Source organism: Takifugu flavidus, chromosome 2, assembly GCF_003711565.1.
Source record: "Takifugu flavidus isolate HTHZ2018 chromosome 2, ASM371156v2, whole genome shotgun sequence".
Classification (NCBI taxonomy): Eukaryota; Metazoa; Chordata; class Actinopteri; order Tetraodontiformes; family Tetraodontidae; genus Takifugu; species Takifugu flavidus.
Window position 1 is genome coordinate 8837793 of NC_079521.1, and position 13075 is coordinate 8850867.

The following is a 13075-nucleotide window of genomic DNA, read 5'->3' on the forward strand; positions in this document are numbered from 1 at the left end:
GTCTCCTGATATTAGAATAGAAGGACACATTTTCTAACCATGACTAGTCTTTCCACCTCTGTCATATAAGCATAATTTGGTTAATTTATTTGTCAAGTGCTGATAAATGCCATCAGAAATGCAGTAGATGCGAAGTAAAAGTGCAGCAAAGGCCCCAAAAAAGGATGAAATGGAATTTCAGTCATTGTAACAGACTGTTTGTTTGGTGGGCAGGTTGAATACCAGTGTGAAGGTTTCCTTGCGAAAAACAAGGACACTGTGAATGAAGAACAGATCAACGTGCTGAAGGCCAGCAAGGTGAGCACAGCCACAGTGTAACGTTATGACAGCCCAGTCGGAACCGAAGCTGTCCATACATTCATACATGCCGGTAGCACAGTTTAGTGTTCAGGGGAACATGTAGCGCCTGCTGGTACCTGCCCTTTTTACTCATGTGAAGGGCCAGCGCCCCCACTGGCCAAATGAATTATTGTTACTTGGTCAATTTAAATAAACAGAACACACACACACTACTTTGACTACACTCAGTATTTTATTTAATTCTACATTATTTATTTAACTATTCATGAAACATGATTTCAGGCTTACTGCTTCAGTTTTTACGTCCCTGAAGGAGAATACAACAATGAAATGTTTACAAGAGCACTGCTGGTTCAGTCAGAACGGTGTATACATGTGACACAAATCATGTTTAAACCTTTGTTTTCACAGTCATTTCATTCAAAACAACACTCGTCACGTATCTTCATTCCGCGCCAGCTCCACCGTCGATCTTGTCTGATGCCACTGCAGCCCTCAAAGGGCCTTGAGCTGATTTTGATTTTAGACTTTTGCTGTTTCCATTCAACCATCCTTATTGCCATTGTGTTTTCTGTTGTTGCCATGTCTCAATGTGTTGTCTATGTATGTCTGGTTGTGTCCTCATCATGACAACACCCTGCCAGCAGAAGGTAAACAGAGGTGTTCTTACAACACTTGCCTGTGCTTTCCTTTCCCTCCATCCCTCCCTGCCTCTGTCCTCCTGTCTAACACTGACTTATTATCTACTAACTACACTGAGGACTGGTGGACTATATGTGTATTTGTTAGCTGCATGGGGAACATTAAAGACTCTCCGGGAGGACTAAAAAGGGGGAGGACATGAAACACAAAGAAGAAGGGTGTTTTTATTTGATGACAGTGCTGCAGCCGTGCACAAAGTTCTGGCTGAAGCTGGTGAGTGAGGCTGCATGGCAACGCTGGGAGAACAGTGGGAGGACCTGAGGTTTCATCCTCACATAACATCAGTGTTATATAAAATATGGTAGCATCACAGGCTAAATACTTGTCTGGTATACCAGTAATGTAATAGCTATGTATGGCCACGGCTAATCATTATTCATTTTTAACCACTGTAAATGTAATGAGCACTAACAAACATTGTGCCATCGACTTACACATCTAGTTGAGACACTTATGCCACATTAACTCATGCTGAATCAAGTAATCATGCTATTTTTCTTAATTACCAACCAAAGTATTTATAATTGATGATGAATGCTTTTATTGAAGCTGTGATTGTGCTTTGTTTGGCTGTGTGCAGTAGGGATCTGCATGGATGCTGCTCAGTGAGAAGCCCTGTGTATGCGGCACCGCTAGAGTAAAGCATCTCCCCATCATTGCAGCTCTAAATAACCTGCCTGTGCTCCACAGTTTGAACTGCTCATGGAGTTGTTCCAGGATGAGGAGAAAGCCACCAGCCCTACCGGTCAGGCCCCCGGCACCGGAGGCCGGACCCGCCTCAGCGTCAAACCCGACAAGAGCCGAGAGAAGAGCAGCAGGGAGCACAAGAAGACCGTCGGCTGCCAGGTTGATAAGACGCCCCCTCCCGACCACTGTGCTCAGTCCAGACTGAGTTTTTGTTCTATTAAATCATTGTGTTTAAAAGTTTGCATTATACACAATGTATAAAATATTCCTGGCACACCTTAAATGTGCCCTGCTTTAGTCACATATGCTTTGGTGTCCTCCATTTTAGTTCCGTAATTCTCTGCAAATGCTGATGGAGACTTTGAACGCCACCACCCCACATTATGTGCGCTGCATTAAACCCAATGACTATAAGTTGGCCTTCACGTAAGTCACCCTGGACGACCTTTGTCTGGTTTTAGGCATTAAATCCAAGTGGAACTTAAGAATTTGACCTTCCTTTTTATTTAAATGCTTTCTGGCTTTGCTGTGGCAAATAATGTTGTTCTGTGGATGTTGGCAGGTTCGATCCCAAACGTGCTGTGCAGCAGCTCAGAGCGTGCGGCGTCCTGGAGACCATCCGCATCTCTGCTGCAGGTTTCCCATCCAGGTACTGTTTTGGTGCCGCTGCCAGGGTTGAAATCTGATGAGGACAATGATCTTAAATTTCAAGTCATCGGGATATCAGGAGTTGCTGAAACATTTCTTTTCTTGTCCCTGTTGCTCAGATGGACGTACCAGGAGTTCTTCAGCCGTTACAGAGTGCTGATGAAGCAGAAGGATGTGTTACCTGACAAGAAGCTGACCTGTAGGAACGTTCTGGAGAAATTAGTTCGAGTCAGTCAGACGCCTTCGGTGTCAACCTTTCGTTATCGGTTTCCTTTCAGCTTCTGATCCCTGCCTGTGTTTTTCAGGACCAGGATAAATACCAGTTTGGGAAAACCAAGATTTTCTTCAGGGCCGGCCAGGTTGCCTACTTGGAGAAGTTGAGAGCGGACAAATTACGCGCCGCCTGCATTCGCATCCAAAAAACCATCCGCTGCTGGTTGGCACGCAAGAAGTATCTGCGCCAGCGAAGCGCTGCCATCACCATCCAGAGGTTCACCAGAGGATACCAGGCTCGCTGGTGAGATGATCCTTCAGGCTGGTCTGCCACACAATGACACCTGGCGGCCAGTGTTTGATATTTAGTTCTGTTGCAGTGCGATTGGTGATACATTTGAAGTAATATGAACGTCAGTAAGGGTGTTTAAAGAGATGATTTCATCGTGGTCTTCCTCAGCCTGGCCAAGTTCATGCGACGCACTCGAGCAGCCACCATCATCCAGAAGTACCAGAGGATGTGTGTGGAGAAGAAGCGCTACAGGCAGAAACAGGCTGCCGCTCTGGCCATGCAGACGATTCTCAGAGCTTACATGGCGCGACAGAAGTACCAGGCGGTATGATGCACCTGAGAACTTTGGACGGTGGAGGAGCAGTGCACTGGTGATGATGTCATAATCCCATCTTTTGCACCTTTTCTGTGCTGTAGCTTCTGCGGGAGCATAAGGTGGTGATCATTCAGAAGCACGTTCGGGGCTGGTTGGCGCGCTGCTGGTACGAGCGCTCCCTCAAGGCCATCGTGTACCTGCAGTGCTGCATCCGCAGGATGAGGGCCAGGCGCGAGCTGAAGAAGCTGAAGATCGAAGCCCGCTCAGTGGAGCACTTCAAGAAGCTCAACAAAGGAATGGAGAACAAGATCATGCAGCTGCAGAGAAGAATCGATGATCAGGTCAGTTTCTAAATGTTGTCTCGATTTTTTTCAAGTATTAATATATTTTGGGTATTTTTCCTGATGTCTGGTCAACCTCCTGTCTCCAGAACAAGGACAACCGGTCCCTCAATGAGAAGCTGTCCAGTCTGGAGAATTCCTACACGACAGAGAGCGAGAGGTTACGCGGCGAGCTGAGTCGACTGCGCGGGGTGGAGGAAGAGGCGAAGAGCAAAAGCAACCAGGTGTCCTCAATGCAGGAGGAGCTGGAGAGGCTGAGAAGGGAGCTGAGCACCACACAACAGGAGAAGAAAACCATCGAAGACTGGGCTCAGACCTACAGGGACGAAATGGAGAAGGTCAGTCAGAAACCCAGAGCCGTGTCCAGATTTATCTGGAGCCCGGGACTTCTTGACTTCAACCCTTACTGCACACATTTCATGATGTCTGTTTAATAATCGCTGTTAATTGAAATATTTATTTGTTTTGGTGATATTGAACGTTATTTCCCCTCCACATAGTTGTCCAGATATAGTCACTGTCCCCTGTGCACCTTCCCAATTAATCCAAAATGCAATTAGTGGTACTCGGTGAGTTTAGGGTGGTGGTGTTAGTCTTAGAGGTTCAGTAGAAACAAAGGCTCCTGTAGTTTTCTGGATCAATGGTGAATATAAGCAATAAACAGTCATGCCAGTGTCAGAACAAAACAAATGTTCCCTAATTTAGGAGCCAGAGCGATCCAGGGGGAAATGTGGTGGGCAGAGAGGGCCGTGTTGGCCAGAGGCAGGTGAGAACAGGAGGTAGATTAGTTCAATACTGAGGTCAATACATGGTGTCTTTGTGTGTCAAAGAGTGTTTCCTGAACATGAGTTAAGGTTTGATGAACTGTAACTAAATTTGTGGGTTTGTGTATGTAGATGGTCTCGGAGTTGAAAGAACAGAATGGCTTCCTGAAGAAGGACAAGGACGACTTGAACAGATTGATTCAGGAACAGAATCAGCAGATGACAGGTATGTAGAAATAATGCTAGAACTCTTTTTTAGCCTTATATAAGCTCTTTCTTTAAGTTCTCCGCATCTACTCCCCCCCCGTCAGAGAAAATGGCCCGTGCGATCACGCAGGAGACCCAGCAGCTGGAGATGGATCTGAACGAGGAGCGATCTCGCTACCAGAATCTCCTGACAGAACACCTTCGCCTCGAGGAGAAATACGACGACCTGAAAGAGGAGATGACCTCCTTGGTGAGTCTCCCTCTCGGAGAGATCTACATCTACATACCTTTTTGACGCAAATTATTTTATTGATTTTTTTAAAAACATATGTTGGACTCTTCAGTGAAGAATTAAATGGAATTAATATTTTTGTGTGACATCTAGAAGGTCTCCAAGCCTGGTCACAGGAGAACAGATTCTACCCACAGCAGCAACGAATCAGAGTACACCTACAACTCCGAGTACGCCGAATTGGAAGAAGGTTCCCGCGCCGCCGAAGTAAGAATGTCCTCATAAAATAAAGTTGGACGTCGCCAGGTGTTGAATGAAGATTACAGCTGTTGTGTGTTTGCTTATCCTGTGGAGAGACGTTGTGCGCCTACTCTAACTTTGGTGTCACGCAGGATGTCACACGGGGAATGGACACCTCGCTGACCCTCAAGTTACAGAAGCGCGTCACAGAGCTGGAGCAAGAAAAGCAATCACTGCGCAATGAGCTGGAAAACAAAGAAGATCAGTTCCAGCGGGCCAGAGCCAGGGTACCGCTAACTACACGTCACTCATCTCTTCCTTAAGCAGCTCGCTGGTGTATTTTTGATACAATGTGTTAGACGGCCACAAACCCAGGTGAAGTTGCAGCGAGGACAGCAGAGAGACTAGTTTTGTTGTTGCTAGGACTATTCTGAAATATACAATTTAATGACGTGAACGTTACCTTCAATGATGCAGCCATTAAAACTGTTGGTGTTTCTGAGGAGGCACCATATGCTCACTCCATATGGTTCGCCATAGCGTTCCCTACAGGACCGTAAGTCTCTCAAAAAAATCATTGAAGTGCTGTTTAGACACTATCTTAAGGTCTGTTGACACACATGCATCTTAACACCAGTCTTCAATGTGCTCCTTTTCCATTTTCTCTCTTACTAATGTTAAAGATTATCACTTTTGTTATGAATACTTTAAGGTAGGAGTTTGTTGTTGAGTCTCACACGTGGAGTTATAATATTAACAGGCAAAACTGTGATATATGGTCATTATACCACAGCTAAGATGGAATCAGGTGACTTGACTTCACCTTTTCCATTTTATAGTATTGAGTTTTTCAATGTCCTAAATTTTTAACACCTATTTTATGGTTTTTCAGGATGACGCTGAGCTTAAAAAGGCTCGTGGTGCAGAGCTGGAGTACGAATCCCTGAAGGTGAATCGCCTGATCCAAAACATCTTTATCACGTTTATTTACTCCCTGATTTCTACCCGTGTTTTAGTCTTTATGTCCTCGTCTCACGCTAATGCTCTCACTCGTCAGCGTCAGGAGCTGGAGTCAGAGAACAAGAAGTTGAAACATGACCTGGCAGAGATGAGGCAAAGTCTTCTGCGAGATGCGTCTGCAAGCGCTGGAGCCCCCGGCTCTCCCGCTTACAAGGTGCTCCTGGAGCAGCTCACTGCCTCCTGTGAGGAGCTGGACGTCCGCAAGGAGGAGGTGCTGATCCTGCGCTCCCAGCTGGTCAGCCAGAAGGAAGCCATGCAGCACAAGGTAGAAGAGTTTACGTCCTGTGCTGTTCCACCTGTCTGTGAACATCTGAAGACTGTGGTCTGCTGCTGCTGTGCTGCTGGATGATGGCAGATAACACTCTGCTGACATCCAGCTTCTTACATATGTGTTGTGTTTTCATGCATTCAGATTCTTTGTGTGTCTGTTTGTACAATTTTTTAAAATAACAACAGCCACCAGACTAATTTCTTACCTGAGATGACCTTTTTGTGGCAGAAGCAAAAAAAATATAGCATTGCCTAACTGTTAAAACAGAAAGTCCCATGTTTACTAACTGGACAGACACAAATACCCAAGGGAATTGAATAACAACTGCGAGTGCAGCCTGTGTATGCGGCAACATCCAGCATGGCCTGGAGATCCACTAAATCGTGGGGAGGAGATCAGCCGTTTGCGACAGGACCCCAGACCGTTCCGGTCTCAGTACATGCAGGCAAAGGAGGAGGATAAAGCTGGTGTGTCTAAGATTGAGACTCACCGTCAGGAAGAGTGGCACAGAGAGAGAGGGACAGAACGCAGGCAGCCAGCATCGTATTTTGGATTCACTAAGAAGATTCTCAGGCAGAAACAAAGTGGATGGCTTGACTGCACACAAGACAATGTTAATAAATACCTTAATGCCACCTACAGTTACATCTGGGTGGGTATCAAACAAGACACAGCTATAACAACATCAGGGGAATTAGGGGCCAGCGAGTCCAGAAGGAGGTCCGAGCAGGGTTGGAGGAAGCCCGATACTACCGGAATTATAGGAGGCAGAGCTAAAACACCACCCGAACCAACCAGGAGGCCTTTTGGCAACAGGGTCTGACCATTAAAGGTGGACCTTGGGTAACAGTCAGGCTAGACATTATGCTCATTAACTGTCCTGAGGAAACAGTTATTGAAGGAGGCCTTTGAGTGGAAGAGCTGTCCCGTATGTGTCGAAGCAACAGTCGACCCAATGTGACTCCATTGAGGTTGGGTGCTGAGAGAGCAGTGAGTAAACTGGGGCTGCTCGGCCAGCGCAAAAGTAAAGCCATCAATGACATCACTGATGCTGCAGTGAAGATGACGAGATGGCTGTGGTTCAAGCAGGGAGACTTTATAAGCCACTCAGAGAAAAGCTGGGACCGGATCGACCCTGGCTGGGCCGGGCAAGGATCTCTGATCCAAAAGACCCAATGACCCCATGTTCCATCACTGATGATGTGTCTTCGCTGCACCTAAATGGTTATGTAGATAATAACTAGATGTTTTCACTACTACCCTCAGTGTGTCTAACACTCCCGTCTCCACCTTCTCTCCTCCATCCATGCTTGCCCACAGGATGAGAAGGTACCGTTTAATAATCCACCATGCATGACTGTTGCCCCGTCTCACACAGCGTTTTTTGTTTGTGAAGCCTCCCAGAACGATTTTGAGCAGTTGTTTCCATAACTGCAGTCACGTGACAACAATGGTTATGATAGGAGCACTCGCCAATGGAACTTCCTGCACAAGCATGAAGTCACGTGACTGCTGAACAAATCCAAACACAAAATGTGAATTGGAGGAAACAAAAAAAGAGGGTTCACACAGAGACTCAAGCTGTGTTTGTCTGTCCTGTCTGAATGCATTTATGGTTTTGTTTGACTAAAATTCAGTAAGATCATCTGCTGTTTTACAGCACTTTTATGTAAGAATGAGTCTGTTAAGCACACGCTGAAGACGTAAAACTGTGACATCAATAGTTTCACGAACCTCACTCAAACTAGCATGACCAATGGGCTGATTCTCCACGTTCAGCAGCACAGTTTGTCTCATGAAGAGATCCTGTGTGTTTAATGTTCCTTCCCTGTGTCAGCCCGAGAGTTGATGACGCCACAGTAAAAGGACAGTCGCAGCCTGCAGCTTCACTGTAGCTAGCAGACAGCCAGGAACACACACCGATACTTATGAGTCTTCTCGTTCTATTCATGCATCTGTAACGCGTAAAATCATCCCACAGTGATGTCTTTTATTTCCAGGAAACCATGACGGAACCGTCAGTCTACGCCCAGGATGTGTCCAAACTGAAAGACGCTGATGAGCTCAAGCAAGCTTGCATCGGCCTCAAAGACACCAACAGGTACGCCCTGGCCTTTTCTCCAGTCACCTCCACTCCTGCTGTTACTGTGGCATTGACATACAAGGAACGTGTGGCTGTGAACCTTGTCCCGTGCAGATCTGCGCCATTCATGCGTAGTTCCCTGGAAGTCAGTGATCTCCTGAGTAGGCTGAGGTAATGAAACGTGGCCCATGCATGATGGAACGGAGCCTGCATGGCCACGTTGGTGCTAAAGATGAGGCTGAGCGTTGCTGATTGTTGATAGATGGGGTAGATCTGTGTCCTAACAGCATGTGGAGTCACGTAGCACCACAAGCACTACAGTAGAGTTCTTCTCTGCTTTAACCAGCTGCCGTTTGAGATGGTAGAACATGTCTTTGTCTTTGAAGAAGAGTTCTGGGTTGTTCTTCTGCATGGTTTTCAATGCTGCATGTTGGTTTCTCTCAAACTAAAAAAAAAAATAGAGGTTTGAAGGTGCTTCAGCAGTTCTAGTCAGTTTGCAATCTTTACAACGCAATTTTTTTTTTTTAAACTGCAACACAAAAGCATGGATATGAAACATTTTCTATATATTCAGCTTTTACTAACGAGTAGATTAAGAGATCGCTTCCTGAAATGTATGCATTTAATGATTTAGGGTCATGTTCCTTTGGTCACGTTACCCAGAATGCCTGTGGTCTGTGGAGGCACCATCAATAAAACAGTGACCATGAATTTACATCATGTTCCCTATTCGGAGACACTTCAGCTCCATGACCCTAAAAAGCTGCATCCATGTGTCGTGCGATGGAAACAAGCCTTTTATTTTATGCACAGCCCCTTTAGGTGACTGCGGATGTCTTTTTTTCTGTCTTTGGTAAAGACCTTACCAGGCTCTGTTCCCATGTTGCCTTCTGTGCTGTTTTTCTCTCTTTTCAAACATACAGACATCATCTAAACTGCAGCAACACAAACACTAGTTTTGTCTGTTTCCATACGTTTGTCTCTAACACCGTCTGCACACGCGCCTTGCATCGTGGTTTTGTTCTCTGCACACATCTCCCCATCATCCTGCAGTTTTTCCTTTTTTTGTGATGTGTTAATGTTCCTCTGTGTTGTGTGTCGGTCAGATCTGCTGCTCCAGACCTCCATAAGCTGAATGAGGACGGAGAGCTGTGGCTGGTTAATCAGGGCTTAAAGGAAACCATCAGGTGTCCCTGATTTTCGAGCATGATGCTTTGGCCCTTTGAAAGAAAAGGAGGAGCACTGTTCATTCACTCTATCACTGTTCCATCAGCCTCTTTCTTCACTGGCTGTCCTAATATCCGAGGGGAGATCACTGTAGACCAGCTTGGTGTTGGGTTTTTGGGTTGTTTTCTCATGCTGCTGCTGCTGCTGCTGTTGTCTGTTCCAGGGTACCTTATCTTGTTGCTAACCTCGTTCGCCTTGTGGATCCAGGTGCAATAGTCGTTAACAATGTTACTACCATGTTACAATTTTACACACGTCACGATATCAGTACTGATCATTCCTACGGTGTGACGGTAACTGTGATTCGATGTAAACGTGACTTGAGCACGTTAGTCTGATGAGGCCGATGCAGATTGGTGAGGCGGTGCGTCTCTTCCTCTCGGGTCGGCCTGCTTCAGCACTTCTCGCCAGACATTAATGACTTTGCAGAATGAGAGTTTCAGCTCTGTGCTGCAGCAGCATGCTGCTTTCCTTTGGTGAAAAGCTCCACCTGCTCTCTATCATGGGTTAAGGCTCTGTCACTGACTGCTGTTCCCTCCTGTTCATGTTCTTTCTCGTGGTTGTTCCTTGCTCCCACACATCGCCCCGCCCTCCTCCCCTCTGCCCTCCTTCCCCGTCCCATGTGGCCCTTCCCTTCCTCATCACCTTTTCAACTTCAAGGTTGCTGGAGCACCAGCTACAGACTCAGAAGCGATCTTACGACGTGGAGGTGGAGGCGCTGCGCGGCGAGCTGCAGAGCGTGAAGGAGGAGAACAACCGTCAGCAGCAGCTCTTGGCCCAGAACCTTCAGCTGCCTCCGGAGGCTCGCATTGAAGCCAGTCTGCAGCACGAGATCACACGGCTCACCAACGAGAACCTGGTACGCTGCTGCGTACAGATAATAAAAAAGAGAATGAATGTATAGATTACTAGAGAAATAGGCATAACACTGGTAGTCATGGATACATATGAAGTTGGATGTGGATATTTCCTTTGAGGGACCAATGATTTTAGAAAAATCTAGTTTGTTCCATCCTGCTATCAGGTTAACTTGATTTCAGATATAGATCAAAACAGCTGTTAGATATAAGTTGAAACCAAAATTCACATTCAAAACATTTTGGGACACTTTAATCTTTACATCGACAACATGAACTTTTTCTGTGACTTTCAGGTTTAAATCTGACGTCTCCCAGTATTTCTAACAAAGTGAAATAATATTTGCTCTACATCAACTTTAGCTTTGAATGGATGGTGATAAAATATTGAAATTAATTATGTATAACAGAAATATAATCTTCGTTTCCCACGCATGAACTCGAGGACCTCAAACATCCAGACACATACACACACACGCACACACACTTATGTGTATGAATGATGTCACCTGACAGGAACTGTTGGCCGATGACCCCACAGCCTACCAAGAAGCTCGAGTCATCATCTTACGACGGATGGTTGTATGTAGAGACGTGGTCTGTCTGCACGTGTGCCTGCATGCGTTTGAACTAACGGAGGTTGTTTTGACTCAAATAGAGCTGAGCGTCGCTTTAACTCTTCACTGCAGTCTCTGTAATTCACAGCAGCCTGGAGCACTTCCCTCTTTTCCTGTTTAATATAGATCAGCAGCTCCTGTTATGATTCAAACTTTACCACCAACTAATGACTCTTTTTCCAAAGAAACTTTTGCATATGGGGCGCTACAATTCCCCAAAATGCGTTGTTTCACCAGTGGGGGGCAGTGTTGCTCATCTGAGCAGCCTTTCAGTTTGTCCTCACAGTTTTCTTTTTTCTTTTCCCTTTCAGGATCTAATGGAGCAGCTGGAGAAGCAGGACCGAACCATCCGCAAGCTGAAGAAGCAGCTGAAGCTTTATTCCAAGAGGATTGGAGAGATGGGTGGTAAAGGACGCGCTCTGCTCATGTTTGTGTGTCCGAGAGCTGCTGTCCAACGTGTCGTCTGATGTTCTGCCCTTTGTTCTCTGGCAGCGGGTCAAACCGAGGGTCAGACGTCTCCAGGTCAGATGGTGGAAGAGCCGATTCATCCAGTCAACATTCCTCGCAGGGAGAAAGACTTCCAAGGGATGCTGGAGTACAAGAAGGAGGATGAGCTCAAACTGATCAAGAACCTGATCCTGGGTGAGAACCAATAACAATGAGGAGGGAAATGACGTCCATGGATTAGTAATAGTGTTTCACAGTGTATTACTAGATGAGAGAATCTGCTTCACCTCCTTCCATCAACAATCTTTTCTGTGTGCGTCCCTCCAGAGCTGAAGCCCCGAGGCGTAGCCGTCAATCTGATCCCAGGTCTGCCGGCCTACATCCTCTTCATGTGTCTGAGACACGCAGACTACGTCAATGACGACCAGAAGGTCCGCACCCTGCTCACTTCCACCATCAACAGCATTAAGAAGATCCTGAAGGTTCGTATCAGACGGATGTGGGATGTTCTGGCCGACTGTCGCCTCTCTTACTGACTCCACTTTGTTCTTCTTCATCCCACCAGAAACGTGGAGACGACTTCGAGACCGTTTCCTTCTGGCTGGCGAACACCTGCCGCTTTTTACACTGTTTGAAACAATACAGCGGGGACGAGGTGAGTCAGTCCCGACGGACACAGTCACCGCGCCGGACCCTGTCATTTCTCACTGCAGGGGTCCGTCTCTGCTTGTGTCTTTGTTTCAGGCCTTCATGAAGCACAACACATCGAGACAGAACGAACACTGTCTGTCCAACTTTGACCTGGCGGAGTACAGACAGGTGATCAGTGACCTGGCCATCCAGATCTATCAGCAGCTGATCAAATGCATGGAGAACATCCTCCAGCCCATGATTGGTCTGTGCACACGCCCTCTTTTGTTAATGGACACGGATGGTGTGTGAAACTCACTGAGCCTGTTTCCTGCAGTCTCCGGGATGCTGGAGCACGAGACCATCCAGGGCGTGTCGGGGGTGAAGCCCACGGGTCTGCGCAAGCGTACGTCCAGCATCGCCGACGAGGGTACCTACACCCTCGACTCCATCCTACGGCAGCTCAACACCTTCCACTCCATCATGTGCCAGCACGGCACCGACCCCGAGCTCATCAAGCAGGTGGTGAAGCAGCAGTTCTACATCATCGGGGCCGTCACCCTGAACAACCTGCTGCTGCGCAAGGACATGTGCTCCTGGAGCAAAGGCATGCAGATCAGGTGATGGAACTGCTCAGAGGAGAGGCCGCTCACAGGAAGTGTTTGTTTATGGACTGATGTGTGTGTGTGTTTACAGGTACAACGTGAGCCAGCTGGAGGAGTGGCTCAGAGACAAAGGTCTGATGATCTGTGGAGCCAAGGAGACTCTGGAGCCTCTGATCCAGGCTGCACAACTGCTGCAGGTGAAGAAGAAGACAGACGAGGATGCCGAGGCCATCTGCTCCATGTGCCAAGCCCTCACCACTGCTCAGGTAATCTGCCCTAGTGTGCTCCGGCTCCATATAGTCCAGGCCAGAGTTTCTTTTCAACCGCAGTTTATCCAAACTAGGTTAATAAAGCAGAGAAGGAAAGACAACTTTAT

General features: G+C 46.9%; 1 protein-coding gene across 12 annotated transcripts in view; it reads left to right on the forward strand.

The window, feature by feature from the left end:
- The window catches only part of myo5aa (myosin VAa), a 31028-nt gene that overhangs the window by 14690 nt on the left and 3263 nt on the right, over positions 1-13075 (forward strand). For 2 of the 12 annotated variants that reach the window (XM_057023262.1, XM_057023246.1), the window contains exons 14-40: positions 214-297; positions 1693-1848; positions 2018-2115; positions 2252-2338; positions 2457-2565; positions 2643-2854; positions 3011-3167; positions 3260-3499; positions 3589-3837; positions 4396-4489; positions 4575-4720; positions 4856-4969; positions 5095-5229; positions 5835-5891; positions 6000-6227; positions 8234-8334; positions 8431-8487; positions 9423-9503; positions 10204-10402; positions 10917-10982; positions 11329-11422; positions 11510-11659; positions 11792-11946; positions 12030-12119; positions 12209-12359; positions 12432-12714; positions 12791-12965. In XM_057023262.1, coding sequence (XP_056879242.1) covers positions 214-297; positions 1693-1848; positions 2018-2115; positions 2252-2338; positions 2457-2565; positions 2643-2854; positions 3011-3167; positions 3260-3499; positions 3589-3837; positions 4396-4489; positions 4575-4720; positions 4856-4969; positions 5095-5229; positions 5835-5891; positions 6000-6227; positions 8234-8334; positions 8431-8487; positions 9423-9503; positions 10204-10402; positions 10917-10982; positions 11329-11422; positions 11510-11659; positions 11792-11946; positions 12030-12119; positions 12209-12359; positions 12432-12714; positions 12791-12965 — 3768 coding nt within the window. The remainder of the gene's footprint in view (positions 1-213; positions 298-1692; positions 1849-2017; positions 2116-2251; positions 2339-2456; positions 2566-2642; positions 2855-3010; positions 3168-3259; positions 3500-3588; positions 3838-4395; positions 4490-4574; positions 4721-4855; positions 4970-5094; positions 5230-5834; positions 5892-5999; positions 6228-8233; positions 8335-8430; positions 8488-9422; positions 9504-10203; positions 10403-10916; positions 10983-11328; positions 11423-11509; positions 11660-11791; positions 11947-12029; positions 12120-12208; positions 12360-12431; positions 12715-12790; positions 12966-13075) is intronic. The other 10 variants (XM_057023303.1, XM_057023266.1, XM_057023314.1 and 7 more) reach the window with 7 other exon arrangements.